Source organism: Spermophilus citellus (genome assembly GCF_964194105.1).
Source record: "Spermophilus citellus genome assembly, chromosome: 10".
Classification (NCBI taxonomy): Eukaryota; Metazoa; Chordata; class Mammalia; order Rodentia; family Sciuridae; genus Spermophilus; species Spermophilus citellus.
In genome coordinates, this window is record NC_138197.1 from 131,574,235 (window position 1) to 131,595,569 (window position 21,335).

The 21,335-nt window shown below is 58.4% G+C and overlaps 2 protein-coding genes across 2 annotated transcripts; one reads left to right on the top strand and one right to left on the bottom strand.

Moving 5' to 3' along the window:
- Positions 1–368: 368 nt before the first annotated feature.
- BIK (BCL2 interacting killer) lies at positions 369–16,777 on the top strand. Its single transcript, XM_081311629.1, has 5 exons — positions 369–399; positions 13,671–13,832; positions 15,299–15,397; positions 15,983–16,100; positions 16,476–16,777. The coding sequence occupies exons 2-5, from the start codon at positions 13,678–13,680 to the stop codon at positions 16,566–16,568; spliced, it is 465 nt and encodes a 154-aa protein (XP_081167755.1). The 5' UTR covers positions 369–399; positions 13,671–13,677; the 3' UTR covers positions 16,569–16,777.
- Positions 16,778–19,900: 3,123 nt separating this feature from the next.
- On the bottom strand, positions 19,901–20,853 carry LOC308658976 (malonyl-CoA-acyl carrier protein transacylase, mitochondrial-like). The gene has a single exon (XM_081311931.1). It carries the CDS (start codon positions 20,681–20,683, stop codon positions 20,288–20,290), a length of 396 nt encoding a protein of 131 aa, XP_081168057.1. The 5' UTR covers positions 20,684–20,853; the 3' UTR covers positions 19,901–20,287.
- Between the last annotated feature and the right edge of the window lie 482 nt (positions 20,854–21,335).

Here is a 21,335-nt window from a genome sequence, read left to right on the forward strand (position 1 = left end):
CCATCGGGTTCAATCCCGGTACAAAAGGGCTGATGGAGTCTTGAGAGGACGGAGCGAGGCTCATTAGAGTTTGGATTGTCTGGGGCCGGCGGATCCCTCAACTCAAGCTCCCGGGCGCGCACGTCGAACGGCCGGTGCTGGGCGCAGGGAGCGCACCCGGGCACCGGCGGAGCGCACTCGCTGATGGGCAGGGCGGGGCGCGTGAGCAGGCGGCAGACGCTCTGGTACGAGCTCCGCAAGTGGCTGAGTCCGACTCCCGGCTCCCGGCTCCCGGCTCCGGGCGGGGCAGGCGGGGCGGGGCCAGGGGGCGGGGCCGCCTAGCAGGTCCCGCGCGACACACAGCAGCAGCCACCGGCCGCACACTGCCACCGCCCTCCCAGCCGCTGCTGCTGTCGCGAGGTAAGTTGGAGCCCAGAGCCCCGCCACAGCCCGCCGCTCAGCCCGCCCCAAGCCCGGCAGGTGAGCGCACAGGCCGCTGACCAGGGCGCACGGCTGCGAGGTCGGAGACCCGTACCTAAGTCCCTCCCCGTCCCACACCGGCATATCCCGAGGGAGTCTGGAGTCCCTCGAGGGAGGCCGTCTGAAGACCCCGGCTCTAAAAGTCCCCTGTCTCGCTAGGGGCTCCAGGTCCCCACCCCGCGTCGTGCCAGCCGCAGCCCCGCGTGCCACAGCCTGCGCACCCGTGCCAGGGGTGGCTCCTGTGCGCTCCGCCCAGAGGCAGATTGCCCGTCACCCTCGCGCCGCCCTCTTGCATGGCCTCGGGGCTCCGACCTTCGTTGTCTGCAGACCGGGCCCTGAGCTCGGTGGGGCACCGCCAGCCCGGGGCCCAGACGACACAGCTCTGTCCACGAAAAGAGGGAAGATGGCGTCGGGCTCCTGTCCCCGCCGGGATCCTGGGCCCCGTGCACCTGAGGAAGGGCCGGGGAAAATCCGGAACAGGAACTTGCACGAGGAGCCAGGCGCTGTCGCCGGCTGCCACCTGCGCAGTGCCCCGCGGGCCCGGCTGGCTCCACCCGGCAGGGCGCGGGCCACTTACCGTTGACCCGGAGTCGCCGCGGCGTCGGCGCTTGAGGCCCCGCCGCCCCCCTGGTGACCCGGCCTAACCTGCGCCGAGGCTTCAGGGCTTGTCTCACTCTCCGGGTGGGTCTGGCCCCCGGGATGCAGAACGCTTAGTAAACCGTTGGTTGCTGCTGCAGTTGGCGCAAGTAGGAGCCACCCCCTGCGGCGGGACATTGTTGTTGCTGCTGCTGCTGCTGCAACAATGTTCCTATCCTAGTCAGGGACAGCAGCTCCCTAGAAGGGACCCTGGGCTAAAAGGGCCATATGCTTAAACTTCACGGAGCCGGAGGCCTCAGTTCACAGCTGGAGAGACTGAGGCTTAGGTCCCAGGAAGCACAGGTGCTGGCTAAAAGCCCAGAGCCCTCTTTTGGAGACCATGCAGCCACTTCTCAGTTGGGTGGCCTTGAACAGGCCATCCACCTCTCTGAGCCTCAGTTTGTTGATTCTGTAAAATGGGTACCTGAGATTCCTGCCCAAGTGGCTGCTGGTAGCTTGTGTAAATATCCTTATTTCCACTGGATTGGGGCATGGCCCGGGTTCTCAGTGGCTGATTCCTGCTGTTGACAGGCTGTTTTGCAAGTGTTCCCTGAAGAGTCACCTGAGGCAGCTGAGAGATAGGGGAGTCCTCTGCCAGGCTCCTTCCTCCAGGCCTGCACCTCCTCAACGTCTTCACCTCTAACACTCCCATCTGCCTTTAAGTTTTCTGTTTCTAATGATGCAGTATCTGGGGTCAGAGGGTGGTGGCTCAGTGGGAGAGCGCTGGCCTAGCACAGGTGGGTCCCTGGGTTCCACCCTTAGCACCACATGAAAATAAATGAATAAAAATAAAGGCTTTGTTATCAAGAAGAGGTTTGTTTGGGCTCCAGTTGTGGGGGTATGTGGTAGAGAGCTGCATCTGGGACAGCCGCCTTGCCGGCAGGGTCCTGAGGACAACCAGTGCCGAGACCCCCAAGTGGGCATCGACATCTCTTCTGGTTTCTCTCTCTGGGATTCGGTCATGGTACTGACTACCCTAACCGTGTCACCTCCCAGGCCCTGCCTCTTAACACCAGGCTCAGACCAAGTTTCTGCCCTTTACTAGCTCAGGATGGAACTGAATTTAGATGCCTGAAGGCTTTGGGGGACACTCATTGAATCTAGCCACAGCTCTGTCACCCTCAGGACCCCAGGGTTCCGGGCCGCATGGACCTCGGCTGTGGCTTCTGCAGAGTGTGTGGGGTTTGCACAGTTCTTTATCCGCCCCTTGAGTTGGCTTAGGATGCCTCACACAGCTGGGGGGCGGCTTCCAGGGCTCTTAGCTTACACCTGAAAGTTCAGAGTGTGCTTTTCCCTGGTTGCAAACCCATTTAACCAAACTTCTAAGATATCTTCTAGTTGATTTCCCCCCTCAGCGCCGGGACTGAACCCAGGGCCTCGTGCTGCCAGGCAAGTGCTGGGCCACTGAGCTTCACCCCTGGCCACAGTCGATCCTGTGTCCTCCCAAGGGATAGTGTGAGGCTTAAGACAGATCCCTGGAGTGACACACTTCCCCAGTCCCTGTGGGTGTCTGGCTCCTCCCTCTTTGCTCTCTCTGCGCAGGGCAGTTGCCACCTCCTCTGAGGAGTCCTCCCTGACCGCCCTGTCTCCAGGGGCAGCCTCCCCTCCCAGCACCTCTGTCCACAGGCCTCGTTTTAGTGTCTCTGAGGGCCTGGACCCCTGTGATGAGTCCTGGAGCAGGACGGGGCTGCGTGCCTGCTAGCTCCCCGGGTTGGTGGGTACAAATGTGACCTCTGGATCCACTGAGCTGCCGGAGAAGCCAGGGACAATCCCTGACAGTCCCTCTCTGGGCTCCTGACCATCTCCAGGCAGTGAGTGGCAGCGGGGGGCTGAAGGGCCCTGTGTGCTTGAAGCCGACCCACTGCGGCCGGCGGTGTTCTCCCCTCCCCCTGGAAAGCATCCTGTTAGTGAAACTGAAGTTTGTGGACAGTTAATGGCTTCTTGCTTCCCCTGCAGCGGACTTAGCTGGATCCCACGAGATTCCCACTGTTTTTCTCTCTGGCCAGAACAATTCTGAGCGGTTTTGAGGAAGTTCCCAATGGCGCTCGGGTTTTGCTGTTGGTGGCCACCAGGAGGCCAGCAGTGGGTCTGGACTGGACGTGAGTGGCCGCTTCCTCGCCTCTCCTTTGTCCTGCCACTGGTTGGCTGGGGCTGGGCCTGGAGAAACACAGAGAGTGGGCCAATGAGTCTGGTGCAAGCTCCTGGTTGGCCCTGCGGCAGGCAGGAGAGGGGCAGGCAAGGTGGCCGGGGACAGGGCGGGCACGGAGAGGAATGGGCAGCTGATTTTCCTAGTGTCAATATTAGGATGTGACAATACAAAACACCCGCTGGGCACTGCAGGGCAAACCTGTTTTTCTGGGGATGAGAGAAAATTTGACACCCAGACAGAGAGGAAGTGCAGGGGAGGACTGAGTCTGCGGGGTTGGTAGAGGGGCCCTGTGATGGGAATAGTCAGATCGAGAATGATTCCCCCCACACAAAAGAGGACATTTGCTGCCTGTTGGTGGCGCCTGAGTGGTGGCATATGCCTATAATCCCAGCTGCTCCAGAGGCTGAGACAGAAGGATTGCAAGTTTGAGGCCAGCCTCAGCGACTTAATAAGACCTTGTCTCAAGATAAAAAAAAGAACTGAGCCAGGCACGGTGGCACACGCCTGTATCCCAGCAGCTCAGGAGGCTGAGGCAGGAGAATCGAGAGTTCAAAGCCAGCCTCAGCAAAAGTGAGGTGCTAAGCAACTCAGTGAGACCCTGTCTCTAAATAAAATACAAAATAGGGCTGGGAGTGTGGCTCAGTGGTTGAGTGCCCCTGAGTTCAATCCCTGGTGTGTGTGTATATATATATATATATATATATATATATATTTTTTTTTTTTTTTTTTTAAGGGCTGGGCTATCCTGCCCTTCCGTATTTATCCTAAAGAATTAAAGTCAGCACATGCTATAGTGACACGTGCACACCTGTGTTTATAGCAGCACAGGTCATAACTGCAGGACCAGCCTTGGTGTCCATCAGTGGATAATGGATGAAAAAAATGTGGATATATACACAATGGAGTTTTACTCAGCCACGAAGAAGAAGTAACTTATGTCATTTGTAGGAAAATGGAACTTGAATATTGTGTTACTCAAAATAAGCCAAACTCAGAAAGTAAGGAGTTGTATGTTTTCTCTCCTGTGTGGATCTCAGAGAGGAAAAAAGAAAAGAAAGGTGTGGGGATCTCAAAAAACTGAAAGAAGATCAGTAGAGGAAAGGGGAAATATGGGGAATGATATTGGCCAAACTATATTGTCATGTTGCAATATGTGTGAATATTTAACAGTGGATCCCACTACTATTATGTTTTTGTTCTTGTTTTTTTAGAGACAGGGCCTCACTAAGTTACTGAAACTGGCTTTGAACTTGTGATCCTCCTGCCTCAGCCTCCTAGGCGCGCACCACTGCACCTTGCTCACTATTAATATAAACTATAATGTACCAATTAAAAATATGGGGGAAAAATAGAAAGGGCTGGGAATGTAGCTCAGTGGGAAGTGCCCCTGGGTTCAATCCCCAGCACCAAAAATATAAAATATAAAATAGATTTAGAGGGGCTGGGTTGTAGCTTGGTTGTATGAAAACACCTGGGTTCAGTTCCTGGTACTACAAAAAAATAAGTGACATTCAGTGTGTGCGTCTGGAGCTGGGGCTGCGAGGCCCTATCTTGAGGGCAAAGCCAGCTGCTGGGTTTGGAGGAGACTAAAGTGGCCCCTGTCCAGGCCATGAGGACGTTGACCTCGCTGTTCTGGGATGCTGGCTGCCTGCCGTGGGTGCTCTTCAGGGCTGCGTTTGCTAGGGGACGCTCCCTCCTGCCCTTCACAGAAGGTGAGCCTGAGGCGGGACATGTGTCCGGGGTGTGTGTCCGTCCAGGGCCTCCACGCGGGAGTTCCTGTCCCTGTGAGCTGGCACGCTCCGTCCCCTCCCTTATTCTTGGTGCTTTGCAGAGAACGGTCTCCCTCTGCCAAGTCCTTGTTCTGCAGGGCGGGGCAGGCTCCCACTGCTGGGCAGACAGACAGGTAGACATTCAATGGGGCCGCTAAGAGCCTGATGCAGGTCTGGGAGGAAGAGACTTCTGGCCACTCAGGTACCAGCAGGGCCCCTAATCCCTGTGGGGTGTGGCATTACAGGCGTGCGCCACTGCGCCTGGCCCACTATTGATGTACAACTGTCATGCACCAATTAAAAATATGGGGAAAGACGAGAGAGGGCTGGGAATGTAGCTCAGTGGGAAGAACCCCTGGGTTCAATCCCCAGCGCCAAAATATAAAACGAAATCGATTTAAAGGGGCTGGGAGGCAAAGGTGTGCAGGTGAGACCTAGGGCCGTCCTCACCCCGTGACCCCAACATCTCAGTACCTGCTCCCGAAACTTAAAACTGCAGACCCAGGTGGGGTCCTCTGCCAAGTCCCACTGCCCATCTCTGATGGGGCAGAAGAGCAGAGTTCCCCTTTCCTGGGGTCACTTCAAACTCTCTAGATGATTATGAATTTGGCCTATTTCCTCGACAACCCGGAGGGACCCGCGGGCCTGCACAAGTTGGGTAAGTGCCCTTCCTCTGGGCTCTGGGCGACACCCCGGGCCCCACCGGGCCATTTTCCTAGAGGTTGGAGCCGGAAGGACATAGAACATCATCTCACTAAGTTCTTGTTTCAATAAATGAAGGAGGAGGCACCCCGCTGGGCTAGGGGATTTGTCTTAAATCATTGGGCTGTGCTGGCCCGGGGGTCCAGCTGTCCTGGTTGTCCCTGGGCAGAACTAGTGGCTTCCCACCAAGAACCCACCTCAGGTCTTTCAGACGGGATCCACTCACCGTTTCCTTCCAGATCTTTCTCCCACACCTTTCCCTTCTTATATAGAGGACTCACGTGATCAGTGAGAGACATGGCCGTGTGCACCTGGCCTCCCTGAGGGGTGGAGGCCTGCCTTCCCCTCCGGCTGCCGTGGCCACCTCAGAAGGTCGGGGTCACAGAGGAGGCAGCCAGGGCACAGGGCAGTTAGGCCAGAGCCCGAGTGCCTGGGCCCCATCTCGTGTGCATCAGAGGCGTCACTGTGTCTTGAATTCAGTGCACACAGTAGCATTTCAGGGCTCAGGAGGAGACTTTTTGGGGGTCAAGGCTGGGTCCAAGCCACGTTGCTGGGCCAAGGTGCTTTGGAGGTGGCGCGATGGGTGGCCCTCCCGAGTCCCCCTTCCTGACACAGGGTGGACCTCTTCTGGGGAGGACTGGAAACTGGAGTTGGAAGCTGAAAGGAAACAAGGTGTCCATGAGCATCCCCACTGCGGGGGGGGGGGGGGTCGAGGGAGGGCTGCCCGGTGGCCAGGCCAGATGGCCGCACCTCCCAGGGCCTCTCCCAACCACCACTTCCAAGTTCCTGAATGCGGCCTACCCCTGGCACAGAACTTCCTTTCTCTCCTCCCTTCCTCTCTTCCTTCCTTTTCTCTATCTGTGAACCCTGTCCCCTCCCAGACAGGCTGCAGGGGACACTGCAGGTGCCTGCTAGAGGAGACTGGAGTGGGGTGGGAGGGGGCTGGCCTTTGTTCCCTAAAATAAACCTTCCAGGCAAACAGCTCTGCTGGAGATGAATTCAAGCCATTAACAAATATCTTTTATGTCCCAGTAGCCAGCCACATGCATTCCTAAAAAGTCAAGCTCACAAAAGCAGATATGGTAAAAATTCAAAGTCCCCCCCTTCCTGTTTTGAGAGATGGGCCGCGCATCCCGGCTTTGCTTATACCAGGGCCTGATGGAGTCCTCTGCACAAGTAGAAGAAGCCTGTGCTGCCCTCTATTCTGCCTCTGGGGCTGTCTCGCCATCTCCCTCCATGGTCTGGGCACAGCCTGCACCTTCTGTCTTAGGGCTGCTAGGTACGTGCCGGGTGTGAATAGGATACAGGACTCGTTCCTAGGAACCAGAGTGTGTGAGGCAGAGCGTGACTTGGGCTACTGGTTGTCAGGTTGACCTCCAGGGAGGTGGGAACTTGCCTGTTCACTCTGGAGCTTGGGACCCTGGCTACTTGGGGGTCCTCCCATCCCCTTCCAAGTCACCCAGGTTTTAAGGAGCCGGGGTGGCAGACAGGGTGACAGTGTACATGGAGTGGGGGTGGCTCAGGTCTGTCTGTCTGTCTGTGAGTTCTGGTTTTCCCTGCTGGGTCGTGCTTGAGTTGAGCTCCTCTCAGGCACTTTGTGGCACCGCAGCCTCGTGGTCCAGGGCCAGGCTTGGGCGGGGGGGGGGGGGGTTCAGGGAGCTCTGATGGAGAAGAACTGCACCCTTCTGCTCTCAGTTTCTGAATCTGTGAGGGGGCAAGCAGCAGGTCCTCCTGGGCTTTGATGGAACTGGTGGGTGTCGTCTGGGGTCTCCACCAGAGCTCCATCCCCGAACACCTGCTGGGGGCTGCCCAGGACAGATCTGCACTCGCTGCAGGGAGGGAGAGGGGGTCCCCCCATTTCCCAGATGAGCCAGTGGCAGAGCTGGTGACCAAGTGCAGGCTGCTTTGTCGGCCCTCCCCACCCCTCCAGCCCCTTGGTACCCTTGAGGCTATGGGTGTGGCCCTCTCATCTGTGCCCATTGGATTCGCACCTCGCCTCCCTCAGGTAAAATGGGGCTCTCAACTGGAGGTGGACTTTGTTTGTAGGAGGCTCAGTATGGGCGGCAGCCTGGGTGGGGACCTGGGCAGGTGTGTCTTCTTTCACCAAAGAAGAGTTTTCAACTACTCATTTGCAAATTTTCAGGGGGGGAAAAAAAACCAGGTGCTAAAACTTAATCCAGTTTCCTGGATCTGCAGATGTTGTGACCTCATGCTGGGTCCCCTGGGAAGGCTATGCTCTCCTTTATTCACTCAACAAACACAAGCCGGCTCTGTATCGGGCCCACTGACACGGATTCTGTCAGTCACATGTCATGGCACTCACCCGTGATCCCAGCTACTTGGGAGGCTGAGGCAGGAGAATCTAAAGTTTGAGGCCAGCCTGAGCAACTTAGGGAGACCCTGTCTATAAATAAGAAATAAAAAGTGCTGGGAATGTAGCTCAGTGGCAAAGTGCCTCTGGGTTCAATACCCTGAATTGCAAAAGGTGGTGGGTAAGGCCCTCTATTGGGTGTTTAATGAGCTAATTCATATCCACGGCTTCTTTCTCACTCCTTGCCTGACCACAGCGGGTGTTCAGACCCCAGCCAGGATTCTCCAGGAGGCACCGCCATCCCCATTTAGCAATAGATAGGGAAACGGGCCCAGGACAGGAGGGCTGAGGGGTGGGATGGGGATGTTAGCCCAGGGTGAGACGGGTGGCTGTCACAGGCCCCCTCAGAAGGGAGGCCAGTGGGTCTGGAAGGGTCTGGAAGGAAGGCAGACAGTGGGCGCTACACAGGACAGATCCGCCCCCTGGGGCAGTGGGTGGCCGCCCCGGCAGACCCACCTGCTCTCTGAGGACTCCTGACAACAGCAAACCTCCCATCAGGTGCCGCAGGGGGTCTGGGGATGTCTGCTAAGTAGGGGGATGACAGGAGAGTGGGCCAAGGTCAAGGCCATGTGTCCAGCACGGGGCTGACTACTGTGGTGCTTGCCCACAGGGCAGGGAAGAGGCTGGGACTTGGGGTCTCCAGGAACATGTATCCTGGGGAGGGGGCAGGGGGAATTGGGGAGGGGGGAGAGCGGGGGGCAGGGGGAGGGGAGAGGACAGGGGGATGGGGGAGAGCAGGCGGGGAGGGGGGGACAGCAGGCCTCTGAAGTCACTTGGAGGTTTCTGGAGGCTGGGGGGAGGCCAATGCAAATGAGGGCTGGAGCTGTTTTCCCAGGGAAATGGCCATTTGCATGGTCACCCCCCTTCCACCTGGAGCTTGGGGGGCAGCCTGGGCTCTGGACATATTCCTTAAAGGCCACTGAACACACGCGTACTCTCTGTGCTTCTACCATCTCGGCCCTGAAAAGCGTCCACCTCTGTTTATCTGGGCCTTTTATGTCCTTTACTGGGCTTTAACATTTTTCTGCTTAAAAAGTTTTATGCGTCCTCAGTTAGATTAATCTCCACCTAAAACCTGTTTCTCCGTCCTCCTGGTGGAGATGTTTTATTTTCGGGTGGGCACCGTTGACCGTTGTGCCCAGATCTTGAGTCAGTGAGCGCAGACCCCGCGGTGCCGTCAGCGGGTGCCCGTGGCTCTCCCTGGTTCCCTGCACTAGTGCTCCTGCCGGTGGCCTGGGCGGGGAGGACCCCTGGCCTGTCACTCGTGCTGTCATTTTTCCCACTCGGCTGCTGAAGCTGGAGTCCTGCAGGCCACGCTGGGTGACCAGAGCCCGTGGGCCTGGGTTGCTCCGGACCTGTCCCCTCCTGCCTTTGGTGTGAGCGTGGCAGCCCCCCCCCTCCCGCCTTTTGAATGAGCCCACCATCCGGGAGAATGGACAGAGAGGCCTGCGTTTGGCCTCAGGCATCCCCAGGGGGCCAGGGGCCAAGGATGGTGTCCTCATCCAAAGGGGCCTCTGGGCTGCTGGCCAGTGTCATGGGCGGCTTCTGTGAAGTCCAAGTTTGGCCAGGGAAAGGGGTTTTGCCACATCCTGTGCAGAGGTGCAAGATCTGAATGAAACAGTGGTGAAGGTTGTCTCTGGCCATCTGGTCCCCGAGAGTGGCTTCAAGCCACGGCCGCTTTGTCCCCCCAAGCGCTTTCTAGAGCGCTGTTGGACACCTTTGCCCTGCAGATGGTCTCCGCTTCCCTCGCTGGTTTCGACTGGCCGAGCTCTAGTGGTGTGCACCTGGGACAGAACCTGTGTTGGGTACACAGAGGCCACTGGGGACCCTCCCAGCCTCCTGCCCGAGGGTCTGGGGGCTGCTCCAACCCAGTGACTGTCAACGCCTTGCCTGCAGGTGTGCTCCGCAGGTGTGGCCCTGCCCTGGCGCTGAGGGACCTGGCAGACCTGACCTCGGCCGCAGGCGAAGGTGTTGCCTGACAGGTGCAGGTGCCAATGCGGGGCCCTTTGTGGCAGCTGTGTGCCGTGCGCCTGTCGCCTCCAGCCGGCCCCTGCTGCATGTCAGACTCCCTCTGGGTCAGGTGGAAAGCTCCTCTCCGTCTTCCTCTTGGGAAACTGAAACACTGTCTCTATTGACAGAAATTCTGGGCATTTCTGCTGTTTTGTCTTGTTTGTTTGTTTGTTTGTTTGTTTTGGTACCAGGGATTAAACCCGGGGGTGTTTAACCACCGAGCCACATCCCCAGCCCCTTTTCATCTTTTTATTTTGAGACAGGGTCTCCCTAAGTTGCTTAGGGCCTCGCTGAGTTGCTGAGGCTGGCTTTGCACTTGTGATCCTCCTCCCTCCGCCTCCTGAGCAGCCTGGCTGACTGGTGTGCACCCCCACCCCGCTGGGGCTGGGGCACTGTTGTGTCTCTCCAGTCCTCCAGGCCTACGACACGCCACACCCCGTGCCTGTCCGTCACCGCGTGCTCCCCTCTCCTGGGCTGCCTGTGTTGGGTGCCTGTTGAGATTCACTGTCTACATCAGTCCTGAGACACCCAGAGGGTCCCAAACTTAGGGTTCTGCTCTGACCCCTGCCCAGTGAGTGCTGCTGTTCCAGCTTCTGCCTTCCCCGTGTCGCCCAGAGCAAGGGGGGAGCACTGTTTGTGTTTGGCCTCAGGCATCCCCAGTGGTCCAGGCGTCCAGGGGTCCAGTTGCCAAGTGCATGGAGCCTGCAGTCTGAGGAACATCAATCCATATGGCATCGGGGGCAGGAGACTGGAGCCTCTATCCCTTCTTAGCTGAGTCATTGTCCCTGACCAGCAGGACACATCAATGACGGGGTCGAACTTAGGTGGGGAGGAATGAGACACAAGGGATGACAGCAAGACAAAAGTTCTGATCAAGCTGCAAACTTTTATTGTTCACACAGGGGTATTTATATGCTGGGGATGGGGAAGCTCTCTTATCGGCAGTTGCTGGACAGGGGTGGTAAAACTGCCGGCTGCAGGATGTCTGATGATCCTGATAACCGCAGGATGTAAGACAGGTAGCTGCAGGATGTCTCCCAGGCAGGATGTCTCCCAGGGGGCTGTTTCTTGTAAATGTCAGGCTATTCTTTGAAGGAGAATTTCCTTCTAGCCCCTGACAAGTCATGAACTCTGTGTGTGTGTGTATGTGTGTATGTGGTGTATGTGTATGTGTGTGTGTATATATGTGTGTGTGTGTATGTGTGTGTTTACTGGAGATTGAACCCAGGGTGCTCTGTTCTTGAGTTACATCCTCAGCCCTTTCTTATTTTGAGATGATCTTGCTCAATTGCTGAGGCTGGCCTCAAACTTGTGATCCTCCTGCCTCAGTCTCCCAAATTTCTGGGGTTAAAGGTGTACACCACCACACCCTGCTCTGAGTCATGAACTTTTCCAATGTCCGGTTCTTCTTTGAACCAAAAAATCAAAGGAGAGAGTGGGAAGGTGCTCTGTGAGCTCTCTAGGGCCAGCAGATGTGAGGAATTAATTTATTAATTTATTATTTTTGTTATTGTAAGAAAATAACAGGATGAGCATCTGCAATCTGAGAACTTGAAATCCAGAATGCTCCAAAACTCAACCCTTGGGCACCAGTGTGACTCCACAAGTCAGCCCACACAAGCTTTGCCCCATGCACAACATTTTGTGTAAAATTAACTTCAGCCTATGTGCATAAGGTATACATGAGAAATGAACCAATTTCTTGATTTGCCTTGGGTGCTAGCTCCAAGGTACCTCATTACATATATGCAAATGTTCCAAATCTGAAACATTTTGGCCCTTCGCATTTTGGATAAAGTTTGATCTGCAGGAAGGTCATGGAGGGTACCAGCTCCTCAGAGTGCTTGAAAGGGATTCCTTCACCCCCTCCTCCCAACAGCCCAGGGAGCGCCACTCAAGCACCCCACCCAATACTGCAATTTTTGTCTTGGGCACAGAGGGACTGACAGTGACTGTCACTCTTGCAGCTGCTCCACAAGGCCGTAGGCTCTGCTTTCTCTACCTCCTCTTCCGCTCTCCTGGGCTGGCTGCTGCAGCGCCAGCCCTCGCTCCTATGTTTAAGCAGCAGAGCCCGGAGCTGCCCTGGCTGGGTTTGCTCCCTTTCTTTCAAGCCCTACCTCCCACTTCTCAGTGGCCAGGCTGGGTCACGGGGCCAGCACTGGCTACAAGGGATGGATGCTGCAGAGGGAGGCCCTGCAGGGTTGTGGTGGCCTGGGGGAGTGCGTGTGCGGGGCCACCTGGGGGGAGTGGGAGTGCTTGAGCAGGCCAAGGGCTGAAGAGCAGCCCCGCCAGGGGAGCTGGGAGGAGGTTGTGAAACTGCGTGCGAGGACTGGTTTAGAGAAGGCCTGGAGCTGTGCGCCATGGTACACGCCTGTTACCCCAGTGGCTCAGGAGGCTGAGGCAGGAGGATCACGAGTTCAATATCAGCCTCAGCAAAGGCACTGAGCAACTCAGAGGACCCTGTAGTGGAAGAAAAGGCCCGGAAGCCGGGGCAGGGTCCCTGCGAGGTGGGAGTGTCATCTACTCCTCGTTCATTTGCTTTTATTGCTCAGAGAAACAGCAGACTTCAAAATGTAGGTGTCCAGGGGCTGGGGATGTGGCTCAAGCGGTAGCGCGCTCGCCTGGCATGCGTGCGGCCCGGGTTCGATCCTCAGCACCACATACCAACAAAGATGTTGTGTCCGCCAAGAATTAAAAAATAAATATTAAAAATTCTCTCTCTCTCTCTCTCTCTCTCTCTCTCTCTCTCTCTCTCTCTCTCCTCTCTCACTCTCTCTTTAAAAAAAAAAAAAAAGTAGGTGTCCATCCCAACAGAGTGACAGCAGGTGCCTGGGTTTTCCAGCTGTGGGAGCTGCTGGGGGAGGCTGATGGTGACCTTAGCAGATCAGAAGGGTGGGGGGAGGAGGCCTGGGAGGGAGTCCAGCAGGGGCAGAAAGGCAGGACCCTTCTCCTCCCCTGTCGTGAGGACCACAGCCTGCGCCCTCCTAACAGAAGTCCGTTCAGCAGGAGGACGGCGTGTATGCGTCTAATCAAGGTTGAGACAAATGACACAGGGCCTTCGGACACGAAGACCCAAGCCCCAGGGAGGGCTGGCACTGCAGCTCCGGGGCACTTACCTGACATGCCTGTGCCTAGGCCCAACCCCCAGCACCCAAAGCGAAAGTCAAAGCCAAGAACCCACAGGAAACTCCATGTTTACGCGTGGGCCTGTGGTGGACAGCCGGGCAGAGCAGGGGTGGACACAGGGTACAGTCTCTGTGCTCTCATGGCAGCCGATCCAGGAGACCTAGGGGCTCTGCGTGGCAGTCCTTCCTCACAGACGTAAGGTCTTTAGGGGACAGAGCCACCTTCCCAGGTCTTAGGGCTGCTTTGGGGGAGGGCGTTCTGATTTCCATGACTGGAAAAGGAACTCAAGTTCCTGTGGCTCTCTAGGGGGCAGGAGGAGGCAGGAGGCCAGACACTAGGCTCGAGGCCTGGGGCTCAAAGCACTCAGGAGGCCAGAGTGCCTGCCTTGGGACCTGGGGCTCCGAGCCCTCATAGTTCTAGGGGTTAGTGACGCTGTCTCCTTCCCCAGAGAAGAGATGTCAGAGGCAAGACCCGTCTCCAGGAGCCTCCCGAGCCTCCTCCGGTACAGACCCGGACCTCTGCTGGCTGCAGGTGCTTCCTGCATGACCCCTCCCGCGGGAGAGGAGGTCCTCCGTCCCGGGGGACGGCTGCACCTCATGGTTCAGGGCAGGTAGGTCCCAAGGGCCCACTGGTCGGTGACCTTTGGGGATGGGTTGGAAGAGCAGGCACCTGTGAGGCAGGGACCCTCTGCAGAGGGCCTCCGGGCAGGCTCAGAGAGGACGCTCCCTAGGTAGTGAGTGATGTCTCCGCACCCCGCCGCCACTGAGGTCCCCTGTGCTCATCCCCACCCACAGAAGGACCCTTAGGCACCCAGTATGTCCAGGTCCCACGATGGACTGTGGCGCTGGCCACGAGAGAGCTCAAGCGTTTCGTCTTAGGGAGCTGGCCAGGAGGCCTGCTGGACCTGCCAGCTACCTCAAGGTGCCCCAGCCCTGGCAGTTAGGGCAGTGATTTGTTAAGGAACCACTGAGGCTGGAAGAGGGGCAGGCACTCCTGGGACTGACACGGCCTCCAGGGTCTCAGGACCAGCCTGGCCAGCCCAGCTGGGTCCAGTGTCTGCATCTGCCAGCCTCATGGGCTCCCCCAGCAGGGGGCGCTGCAGCTTTACCTCCCAGGAACTGATGAGGCACTGAGGCTCGGGGCCCCTCAGTCACCTCCCCCAAGCTGGAGGACAGCCCCTGCCAGCGCACAGGCAGGAGTTCAGCTCCAGGGTTCTGGATGTTTCCTCTTGCTCCAAGGTTCTTATTAGTCATCAAGATCCTGAACTGAGGGATCCTGTGACTCAGATGCATCACGTTAGCAGGACAGAAGTGGGAGCTCGCCCTCCAGGAGAACAGACTGGGGGACGTTAGACAGGTCATCAGGTGGTGCAGGTGGCCAGGGTTAGGTGGATTTGCCTGGGACTTCCAGGCAGAGCTCCTGAATCACCAGGGTGGGATGTGGGCCAAGCCTGGGGAGAAGGGTGCACCCGGAAGGGGACTGGTTTTTAGTCTGAGCTGTGCACATGCATGACGCAGGCTTGCACCTGCCTGCACTATTTCAGTCAAGAATTTGGTTTAGAGAGTGGAGGGCCCAGGCAGGGGACTATTAGCTCCTTCATTTGGAAAGGGACAATGGTATAGGGGTGGTTTCAGCATTGGGGACCAGGGGAGAGGTCTCTGAGCCCCTAGTCCAAGGAGGAGGGTAAGTTGAAGTCCCTGTGGGAAGCCAGCCTCAGCAATTGAGGGGGTCTCAAGGCACCCCCAAACCTGTCCATCCATGCTGGCCACTGTTACTCACCAAAACCCATGAGCTGCGCCCTGCTGGGGCTTTCCGGGGACACTCAGTGGGTACTGACATTCTGGGTGTTCAGCATTCTTGGGAGCTGGAGGGCGGGAGCAGGCCCCCGGGCACCCCACTTACTGACACTGGCCACCCATCCCTGGAGGTGAATTTTAAAGCGGTGTGACTTCAGAGTCTGCCTGTAGATGGAGGGAAGCAGGGAAGTTTGCTGCTGGTCCCAAATCTGACCCCTGCTCTTGCCTGGCTCTGGGCTACTCCAGTACCTCATCCTGCCCACCTGTTCCCTCTCCACAGTAACCAGGTGGCCCTGCGACTGGCCTGCATTGGGGATGAGATGGATCTGTGTTTTCGGGGCCTCCAACTGGCCCAGCTGCCTGGGATGGCCATGCACAGGTAAGCAGCCCATGTCTTGCCCAGGACTTCACCTGGGGAGGGACCCAGGACAGGCAGGTAGAGGCCCAGAACCTAACACACGGCTGGACCCCAAGTTCTGGAAGGAAATGGCCTTGACACTCCCAAGCAGACCCCAAACCCTCTGCTTCCCTGCCTGTCCAGGGGCCCCTGGCTCTCTCTGACCTGCCCCTGCCTCTCCCGGCCTGGCAGAGCACCACGCAGAACCCCACCCCCCGTTGGTCTTCATCCAGAGTCCTGAGTTGCGGGGCAGGGCAGGCTGCGTGTGCACCCAGGCCTGGCTCCTCGGCCGGCTCCCTGGGGAGGACAAGTGGGGCAGTAACTGGCCAAGGGCCTGCAGGGCCCAGGTTTGGGTTCCCTGTGGCCAGCTGAGCAGAGCACTGGCCGGCAGGTGGGAGGAACTACGAGATCTGAACAAATCTATGAACCCGAAATAGCTGTGGGGAGACAGACACTGTCCTTCATAGGGGTGCCAGGGGAAGTCCGGGTGTCCGTGGGGTGGGGAGGGGACAGGCCCTCCACAGGGGCGGAGTCCCTGAAGCCTGCTCTGCTCCCCATGTCTTACAGCCTTGCTCTCAGCTACAGCCAGGAGAGAGTCATGGGTGTGCTCAGAAGCTTGACCCAGGGTCTCGCCAGCCTCAGGGAGAACATATGGTTCTGGAGACCCGCGGCCCCCAGCACCCGGGTAAGAGCCAAGAGGCTGCAGGCGCAGATGGCCCCTTGCCCGTGGGAGTGGCCTGGAGCCCCCCGGACACACCCCTGGTGTGCTACAGGCGCCCCCTCCCTGTCACCTTAGGTTTCACCTGTTTCCACACCTCCCCGGGCCCAGAGCCCCAGGAACCTTGGGCCCAGCTGACAGGACTGTGCTCCTGCCCCTCTGCCAGGAGAGCTGTCCTCTGGCAGATGCTGCCCCATCTCTGCCCTGACTCAGGGCCACTTCCTTGCTCCCCGTCCCTGCTGAACGCCTGCCCTGTCTGATCTCACCCTGTCCTAGCCGCCCCGTTTCTGAGGTGAAGTCCCCTACCTTCTTGGGCCCTCACTGTCCTCTCTCGGTCCCCAGGTGCCTCCTGCCCGGGCCTGCCAGGAGCTGCTGCCCGTGCTGCTGCTGCTGGGCCTGTTGCTGAGCAGGGCCCTGTACCTGCGGCTCCAGTGAGGCCTGTGTGGGGCGGGGCTGGCCCTCGCCCTTTGAACCCATCCTGGAGGTGGCCGGCTCCTGGGGGTTCTGTCCTTTGGACAGTGGTGTTTCCCGATGAGATTTCCTTTTTTATATTTAAACTCAAGATAGTGCTGGGACACTGCTGAGGTTTTGTACTGGAGTTTCTGTTGTTTTTGTAAGAAATGAACTTACCGGACCTCTGGGGTGGTTTCCAGTTAACTGCCCATTTAGAGGCCTGGCTGGCCTGCTCTCCTCCTGACCCTGGCCCTCTCGGGGGCAGCCTGTCCCCAAGGAAGCCTTCCTCTCATTCAGGCGGGTGTATGGTAGGCAGCGGGGGGAGTGCTGGTCACACCCCTGTCTGTGGACCACAGCGGAATCTATTGGCCTAGATTTCTGAAGGGTAGAGGAGACAGAGTTCAATAAAATGTTGGTTTCCAGCCAGTTTCTGGTCCTGTCTGGGGCTCTGTGGCATCATCTTGGGCCCCTCTTTCCCTGGAGGCTGAGCTTGGTGGCAGGAGGAGGGGTGGCCTTATCCTTGCCTCCTCCTTGTACCTGAGGACCCCACTGCTGTCTGAGGTGCTCAGAATTTGTCCCCCTCCCTAGTGGTGCCTGAGATGCACTGTTGGGATCATTTTGGGGGCTCTCCAGGTCTCACAGTGGGGATGTCGGTCATCTCTCCACCCTGTCCACTTCCTGGGGGTGCTGCAGCCAGCAGGGCTCTGTGGGCAAGTAAGGCCTGGGCCAAGGGTTGGGGGCGGCTTCCCACTATTTGGACTAGGTACCTGCCATGGTCCCTGGTCCAGGCTCTACCAGGGTCCCCTCCCACTAACATTCCCAGGCTGCACTGAGCCAGACCTCGGCACTCCAGGGCCTGCTCTCCAGCAGTGCTCCCAGACACCCTCGTCCGCTCCAGGCCCCTTCTGTCCCCTCCTGCCCGGACCTGGAGTGTCTCCCTGCACACCCCTACAAGCCCATCCAGCAGAAGCCCCTGACGGCACCCCCGGGCCCCTCCAACCCCCACCTGCTGTGTGGGCCTCCTCTGCACAGCCTCAGAACATCCCCAGATGAGCCCTGTTCCCCAGATCCCTGCACCTGCACCGCAGCATCTGCCTACAGTTCCAGCCAGGGCACGCCTGTCCCCGCAAGGGTAGAGACTTGGCAGTGTGCCCGGGACTCGCCCAGTGTGGATGTGGACACCCCCAGGAATGGGAACCCGCTGGAGTCCGCATGGCTAGGCCATGGAAGGCCAGCCCCTGACCACCGCCCCGCACTGGTTTCCTCCTGAACTTGAGGGGCTTGGCTGGGGCGCCTGCGCCCTTTCCTTGAGGAGCCAGGAGCTCTTCCAAGGAGACTGGAAGCTGCTTTTGCTGAAGGCGGTGGCCCTGGCTGCTTCTCTGTGCAGGAATTGGGGACACTGACCTTGCCCCAGGGGTTTGCAGGTGGTCCCACACTGGGGTGCTGTTGTGCCAGGCCCTCACAGGTTCTGGGGGGGTGTGGTGCAGACAGTGACCTGCTTCAGATCTAAATAAAATGTACATGTAAATAAGCCACAAAGGGGACTATGGCTGTGGCTCAGGGGCAGAGCGCTTGCCTAGCATGCATGAGGCACTGGGTTCCATTCTCAGCACCACATAAAAATAAATAAATAAAGACATTCTGTGCATCTACAACTACAAAAAAAAAAAAGCCACTAAAGGCTTCAGGGACATGAAGGAGACAAGGGAGATGCCTGCAGGGATGAGTGGGACCACGAAGGGAAGGCCTCCAGCGGAAGAGCTGGCGCTGGAAAGGCGGTGGCATAGGGTGACTGATGGAGGAGACCCGCTGTAGGGTCCCTCCTTCTCGGTGTGGCCATGACTTCTCCAGGGTGACAGGGACCTGGGGTAGCTGATCTTAGACTTCCCTGAAGGAGGAAATGTGATGGGAAGGAGCCTCTTGGGCCGGTTCATATCACAGCATCTCCCACAGACCATCCGAGGACAGGGACCTGGCTGAGCCTCTGACACAGGCATGTGGCTGCAGCCTCTCCTCACCAACACAGCTGTGACCCTGGGCTGGCACCTTGGTGCTCATGCCAGGCAGTGCACCCACCAGAGGGCAAGAGGCAGTGCCCAGGAGGCTGCCTGCCCCCTTCACAGGCCAGCTGCCGCCTGCACATCTGGCTTCAGGCTGCTTCCACCCATCCCTGGCTGCAGCAGGGCCCAGCAGTCTTCACTGTCCCCAAGCCTTGGGACACTGCAAGAATGGGGACTAGCACATTCCCTCCACACTTGACCTACCTCACACAGAGCCCAGCCCTGTGTGGAGGCGGGTCTTGGTGAACAATGGCTCAGAAAATCCACTGGTCACCTAGTGCCTCTTGATTCCTGAAGCCCTCCACACAGCAGAGCCCTGAGCAGGCCCTGGGCCAGCCAAGGTGGTGGAATAGACCTGGCCCTGGGGACGGCCACTGGGCCTGCTGGGGTGCAGGCTGTCTGGGGACAGTGGAGGGACTTCCCTCAGACCAAGGAGGCTTTAGGGGCCCATCATGTGCCCACAGAGGGTTAAGGTGACTCTGGGCTCCCTGTGGGGAATACAGGCAGCGCCACTGCACTCAGCCAGACCCCGACTTCAAACAAAAGGGAGGAAATAAAAAGTCCTTTCTAAAGGGCTCCATGCCCTGGATGATACTCAGAGGCGGCTGTGATGAGAACTGAGTTCTGGGGGGAACTCCGCAGTGGTCCTCAGCCAGGGCTGCAGGGAAACCTGGGGGGCATTCTGAGGTCACAATTCCTGGAAGCACTGCTTAGGCGTGGAGTGGCCTGGAGCCAGGACAGAGGGGGACTGGCCCATACACGTCCGGTTTCTGCCCAGAGGCCAACAGGGTCCTGGGCAGAAACACTACAGAATTGAAAATGAGAAGCCCCCATCTAGGGTGTGACTTGTGCCTAAGTAACAGTCGTGTTTTAAGACAATCCAGGGGCTTCATTCCCACTGAGATGTCCCCCTGTCACTGAGAGATGGAAACACCAGGTGCAGAGCTCAGAGTGGCTGGTATTTAATGTCAGCTTGCACAGCTGGACATCAGAGAGTCTTGCTTGGCTCCTGGGGCCACAGGCAGTGACCAGTGTGACCATGGATGGCACTTCATAAAGAGGTTGGGGCTCGCTGGGGGGGTCAGGGCCCAGCCATCCTCCCTGCCTCAGCACACCACAGTGCCCAGCTTGCTCAGGGAGCTCTGCCAGGGCAGAGGCCACCTGCTCTCTGGCACACGGCAGGACTTAACATGTGCTCCCTGGCTATAGGAATGCGGTTGAGTGAGGGGTGGACAGTGTGGCTGCCAAGCCTGTTAGATTCAGGGACAAAGGAGCCAGGAGTTTGGCCCCAGGTGACTGGCAGGCTGCAGGGCAGTGCAGGGCCCCTCTGGCTCTGGCCTGGCTGAGGCCATGCTGGTGTGTCCTCAGCATCCACAGGGCAGGGCACCAGCTGCATGGGGCAAACCCTGCCTGTCTGAAGGGGCGGCAGGCGTCCCGCTCTGCAGGTACCCAGTGCCCAGGTGGCCTTGGTCTTCTCGAGGAGGAGGAGTGGCTGCGTCATGGAAAGAAGCCCTCCCTCTCAGTGCTCCTCACGTGGCCCTGGGCACGGGCCCACCTTCCCTCTCCATGCCGGGGCAGCCGGCGGCCGGGAGGGCAGGCCCAGCTCACCGGCTCTGCCCAGGGTCTCGAGCCCCTCAGCAGTCACCGGGGAGACTCGCTGGGGTCCATGTGCGCGTCCGGGTCCTCGCTGGCCCGCAGCACGTCCACGTGGCTGTAGCCCTTCCAGGCCTTCAGGTTACAGCTCCTCAGGATGCTCCCCAGCTGCTGGCCAGGGCCCATTTCCCACGTGCTGGGGAACTCGGTGCCCCTCCTCCTCTCGTATATGGCATGCATGGTCTGCTCCCACTTCACCGGGGACACCACCTGCTGCCCCAGCAGCTGCCGGATGTGCGTGGGGTGGAGGTACCTGCTCCCACTGACGTTAGAGTAGACGGCCACCAGCGGCTTCCTGATGGCCACTGTCTTTAAAACCTGTGCCAGGGGCTGCACAGCGGGCTCCATGAGGCGGGTGTGGAAGCCACCGCTCACAGGCAGCATCTTGGTGCGTCTGAAGTGGTACCTGGAGGAATTCTTCTGGAGAAACCGCAGAGCCTGAGGGGGGGAAAGAGGCTCAGCCAGGCAGGTCTTGGGAAGGACCCCAGGGGCAGAGGCGTGCTCCTCGCTGGGACCAAGTTCCTGGCCTGGGCTCAGCAGTGCGTTTCTCCCATGTGCACACAGGTTTAGTCCCGTGAGCCCTTGCGTGAGAACCTAATTCACATCTCTAGTCCCAGGTGAACGGGCCGGTGTGTGCCGTGTCCCCAGGGCCGCAGTTCTACCTGTTTGTGTCTGCTTGCAGAGGGGTCACTTCTGCTGTCCAAAGCAAGGGGTCCTCCTTGGCACTATGCAGCAGCCTGAGGGGCCTCCCACCTGGTGGAGGACAGGGATTCTCAACCAGGTAGTTCTGCCTCAGGCAGGGTCTGGAGACACTTTCTGCTAGTCACAGCTTGGAGAGGGTCCACTGACACTTGACAGGTACAGGCCAGGGACAGACCATCCTACCAGGCGAAGGACAGGGTCCCAAACAAGGAATTGTCTGGATCCTGATGTCAACGTCTCAGCCACGCTGAGAGCCTGTGAGGAGGGCGAACAGAGGGGAGCTGCTCTGCCCACGGAACGCCAGACCTCTGCGTGGCCCAGACTCCAGCTGGTT